We start from the raw sequence: 5,437 nt of genomic DNA, 5'->3' as shown, positions 1-5,437 counted from the left end.
TACAAACAAAATAAATATATTGAAAAATATAAAAACCAAAAATATATACTTTAGAAGATGATCTAGTATCAAAAACGTTCGATTCAGCACAACACACAGTCCTCAGAAAAACACCACACAAAAGTGCCAGTGCTGTCAGCTAAAACACACACACCAACAAAAAAAATATTGGAGTAGCCCAAGATATAGCCAAAGATTGCAGTGCCACAGCACTAGCGAAAATTTAAATTTGCCGACTGGAATGCTTTCGGATAAACGACACTCTACTGTAATGATGTTATCTGATATGATTTTACCCATTCATTTACAAATGTGTTAACATTACAAGTTATTACTTAGTTAATAACTAAGTAATACTTATTACTTAGTTAATAACTAAGTAATAACTTTATAAGTATTACTTTAAGCTATTTTGAAAAAACCAGCAGTTTGTATGTACTTAATGAAAACACAACTACATTCAAAGAAAGACCTAAAAATAATATACGAAAGAAGCTTAAGTGCTTCAAAAAGTGCAAATTTTGTCTAGAGGACCAATGGCTAGTTCTATGAAGAACTTACCAACTTGAGTTTGAGATTACGAAAATTGTGTGATCTGATGAAAACAAAAGCTCTATTGAATGCTAAAGCTAGAATATGCACTTTGGAATTATTGAAACAATAGATTTTTTCAAAAAATGTCCAAAATAAATAAATGAAAAACAGATTTCTTCCATAAAAATAATAATAATTCTCTCTTCATTGGCAATGTGTATGATGTCTGAATGACTTTGAACTGATGAATAAATTGACAATGTATAATTGGGAAAACCAAATCTGAAAGTATCACTTGGGAGTGGAAACTTTCTTATAAACACATAACATGATGAAAGATTTTGAATTAAATGCTATTTTTGCGACTAACCGAACCAGATAATGACTTCAAATTTCATTGTGTGCGTATTTCAAATTATCCAAACTAAAACATGTGCAAAATTCTATTCTCTTGGCCAAGGACTAGATTTGACTTCAAATGATCTGATATCGAAATAACAAGGTTTCACTGTAATTTGAAATTTATCATTATTATTCCAGTTTCCAAGATAATTACCTTATTTAATCCTTTCAATTTTTTTAAGCATAAAGTTAGAAGTTCTCTTGATTCTAAATTACATTGTATCCAGTGTGATGGTGGTTGCAAATATCTGAATTAAAAAATAACAATAATATAAATTGATAATATAGAAAGATAAGAATTAAATAAATGCCTACTTAGGACAACAACAAACCTTTCACAACTATTACAAAAATACAAAACAACTTGTTTTGGTATTCCTTCTGTAATATCAACTTTAGTACGAATACATCCAACACACATATTGGCTGGATTTGGCAATATAGATATTCCACATTGGCAGCATAAACTGAAATATAAAAATTATAAATTTAATGTTCAAAATAAACAAGTAAATATCTTTAAACATTTTTTTAAATCTTAGAGAAATTTACAGTAAACTATAGATAATTCTGAAGTTATAAATATCAAATAAATAAAAAGGTGAAAAAAAAAGCTCAATTCTGGAAATCAAATTGACTTTTTATTTGGTAACAAAATGGAGAACATCATGGAGAACATAACCCTACCAGGTTAGGTTATGTTAGGGATTCCTTGTTAGGGATCCCTAACAAGGTGTTCCGAATAAAGAATAAGGAGCCATGGACCAGTGTGTAGCAGAGGATTGGCAAGCTGGCTACACTACTGTGCCTCTAATCTCCATGAAAACAACAATTGAAGAAATACAATAATACTACTGTGTCCGAAGCAGCTGACATGTCAAACAGAGTACCACACAGGTATGGTGTAAAGTTGGATATGTAATCGAGCAAACAAATTTGGCATATTGCCACGATCAATAGCAGATCTTTATACAAACTAGGAAAACTGAAAGTATTGCAGGAAAATTTAGAGAGAATAAATTGGGATATTGTCAGAATAGCAGAGACCTATTGGACTGAAGAAGGTGTTATTGAACTTAGAGGGAAAACTCTACTATTCTGGTCATAGGGATGGTTTACAAAGGGAGAGTGTTGCCATTCTTGTTAAAAAATCCCTGTTAAATAGCATTATAAAAATCAATCCAGTTTCTGCTAGAATTTTGTCAATCAGACTAAAAACTAGAGAGGGAAATATCTACATCAAAATCATCCAAGTGTATGCCCCAGAAAACAGCCATGAAATACAGGATGTGAAATTCTTTTATAACAACCTAACAGGGGAAATAAGAACTACAGACAGGAAAGACATATAAGTGATAGATGATTTCAATGCCAAGATCAGCAGTTTCAGAAATCATGACTTGGATGTGATGAAAAGATTCGGTATTGGGAAGTGAATGGAGAAGGAGAGAGGATGAAAGATGCTGGATTTCTGCAAAGACAAAGACCTCTTTGTGGCAAATACCATATTTTACCACAGAAAAAAAGCATAAATGTACTTGGACTTCCCCAGGTGGAATCACTAAAAACTGTATCAACTATGTACTGATGAATAAATGGAAAACATCAATAAAAAATGTTAGAACATTAAAGAGACTAGATTTAGATTCTGACCATGTATACCTCACATCTTCAGTGAAAATTTCATTCAGAAAGTTTAAGAAATGGGATCCTCAAGATTTGATTTCCATCAAAAGCTTTACAGAATAGAAAAGAAACAATTTTCAAATGAAATTAAATGATCTTCAAGACTTAGCCAATTCTAAAATTGAAAATATAAATACATACTGGGAAAGGCAAGAATATCATACTAAACACAGCAGGACTAACACCTAACAACAAATGGATCACTCAGGAAATTCTGGACAAGTGTGAGGAAAAGAGAAAATTAAAGGCTTTAATCAGATCAAGACAGTATGAAGGAGAAGGAAAACTTTAGGCAACTAAAAAATGAAATAATCAAGCTTTGCAAGCAAGCTAAAGAGAAATGGCTCAACAATAGAGCAGAACAGTGTGAAGAGACAACAAAAACAATGATAAAATCTTATTTTAATTAAAACCATCAGGGAGATTACATCCAGTTTCTCTAGTGTTCCCTTGACAATGATTGACCAGTAAGAAAACGAAACTGGAAAATCGAGAAAAAATTATACAAATATGAATGGATTATTTCAATTCTCTAGGGACCCTCAACTATATAGAAAATATGCTATATCATCTTCCAAAAGAGACAGAATATACTATAAAGAGAATGCACACTCAAAGCACCAGGAATTGATGGGATACCTTCAGACTTTTAAAGAGTAGGGGAGAACCAGCAGTAAAATTCCTTACTTCGCTTTTTAATGAAATTCTAAGCTTGAGAAAAGGACCAGAAGATTGGAAAACAAGAAGTATCATACCAATCCATAAAACAGAAAATAAGTTTGCTTTAACTATAGACCAATCACATTGCTTTCTCATGCTTATAAGATACTAGCAGACCCCACCATGCATTGTTGTGGCTCAAAATGTATCTGTTATAAATGTATAACACTTCCCCCATGGGAAAGGGGAATTTTTTGAAAAATCCCTTCTTAGTGTACATTCTGTTAACGTACCCTATTAAAACGCAATAAAAAACGCAAAAAACCGCATCTAAAATAGTATAAATAGAAGCAGAGTTCTGTACAGTAAGCCTTAATCCTAACCAGCTCCCTTCAGTGGGGGGAATTTCGACATGTATATTATATAAAAACATGTGCATATTCAAACGCAGCATTGTGTCAAAATTTCAAAGGAATCGGTAGGAACAAACAAACATTACATTTTTATTTATATAGATAGATAGAAGATGATCTGCTTTAGTTCATTTTCACAGAAAAGCAAACTTAGGGCGTCATACTTGTAGCGCCATCTGTTGGACATAAAAGCCTTAACCTAGATTATATCTTTTAATTTATATGAATGTTTAACAGAATAATATATAGCCTATGTCCACCCTGAGGTTCCATTCTAAATATTGGTGAAAGAATTTTTGAAATTGGATGAGTAGTTTCGGAGATTACCCGCTACATCCAAACTTACTTACAAACATTACCTCTTTATAATATTAGTATAGATGTAGATATACAAGAATACTTCAAAATAGGCTGCAAGCCACTTATGAAAATATCATCTCTAAAAACAGGCTAAATTTAGAAGAGGTCAATCAAAACTGATTTTCAATTTAAAATCACCAGCAGATGACCAAAATAAACAAGATCCAATAACAATCTACAGTTTTATCTAAGATCCATTTTTCCCCCTATTAACTTTTTGTCAAAATTTATTCAATTTGTTTTCTAATTGACAAGTTAGTTGTAAATTAGTATAGTAAAATCACACTAGTTCCAACTAATTGGGACAGAGCCGTTTGGATTAGCAGAAGAAAGCAGTAAAACAGGTCTGGTTTATATAGATTCAACACCATCAATGATGTCAGTGTCCTACCCTTTATTTCATCGACTTGTACTTAATGGAGATGCCACAATAACAGACTGGGGGAGGGGAAACACCATACAAAGATCAAGCAGTTTTGTGTGTCTACTTCAGAAAAATCAGTTTTTCTGAAGTAGCAAGGCCCCGAACATTTGACAAGCTTGATGAAGCCTTATTCATGCAGTTCATCCAAGAAAGAGAAAGAACACCCCTAAGTGGGCCTCTTGTTAGCAAAAATTTCCTCTCTGCTGACCAAAACATGTTCAGATTAGCAGTGTTTGAACTAGTGGGACTCTACTGTACTTCTAATTTTATATATTTAAATCAGTGTTTCTCAACGAGAGCGATATCGCTCCCATGTGGACATTTTTCCACGTTGAAGGGGTGATTAGTAACAATTTATATTTTGGGAAACGAAAAACAATTTTCTGGGTGATATAGTAAAACATTATACAGTGGAACCCCGATTAACAAACGTCCTGGATAACAACAAAACCGGTTAACGAACTTTTATTTTGCAAAAATTTTGTCTCGGATAACAAACAAAATTCAGATAATGAACTTAATGGCTTTTTGTGTCAAATTTGTAAGCTTGCCGACTTTTAGGGGGAATCAGTTAATCGTGTGTCAGTGATGGTCTAGGGTCCATTTGTACATTGGTGGTGGCAGAGGAGACAAAGATAACAAGTATTTTACAGTGAAAATCATCTATATATATAACCCATTCAACGGGTGTCCGTCCCGTAACCGTTTGATAATGGACACTAGAGGCACCCCTATTGTGTGTCATATTTCAAACATTCAAATTAACAATTTTAATTCTTATTTAAATTAACAATATGAATTATTACAGTAGAACCTCGAAAACTCGGCTCTCGATAACCCGGCACTCCGGATAACTCGGCCACACCCTGGCAGGGCAAAAAAATCCTTAATTAATTTTCATTATAGACAGCTTTATAAAAGCTCTCATAAAGTATTTTTCTGATGTCTGTCTTATCAG

At 32.9% G+C, this 5,437-nt stretch overlaps 1 protein-coding gene across 1 annotated transcript in view; it reads right to left on the bottom strand.

Annotated features, from left to right (window-relative positions):
* LOC111613808 (60S ribosomal export protein NMD3-like) overlaps positions 1-1,408 on the bottom strand; it is a gene marked incomplete at its 5' end in the record, with an annotated part of 15,902 nt that extends 14,494 nt beyond the window's left edge. The window contains 2 exons of the mRNA XM_023355155.1: positions 1,044-1,184; positions 1,269-1,408. Coding sequence (XP_023210923.1) covers positions 1,044-1,184; positions 1,269-1,408 — 281 coding nt within the window. The remainder of the gene's footprint in view (positions 1-1,043; positions 1,185-1,268) is intronic.
* Between the last annotated feature and the right edge of the window lie 4,029 nt (positions 1,409-5,437).

The sequence above is a fragment of the Centruroides sculpturatus genome, unplaced genomic scaffold (genome assembly GCF_000671375.1).
Source record: "Centruroides sculpturatus isolate CEXI.00-Female unplaced genomic scaffold, Cexi_2.0 scaffold1985, whole genome shotgun sequence".
NCBI lineage: Eukaryota > Metazoa > Arthropoda > Arachnida > Scorpiones > Buthidae > Centruroides > Centruroides sculpturatus.
This window is presented reverse-complemented; position numbering and strand designations above follow the sequence as displayed.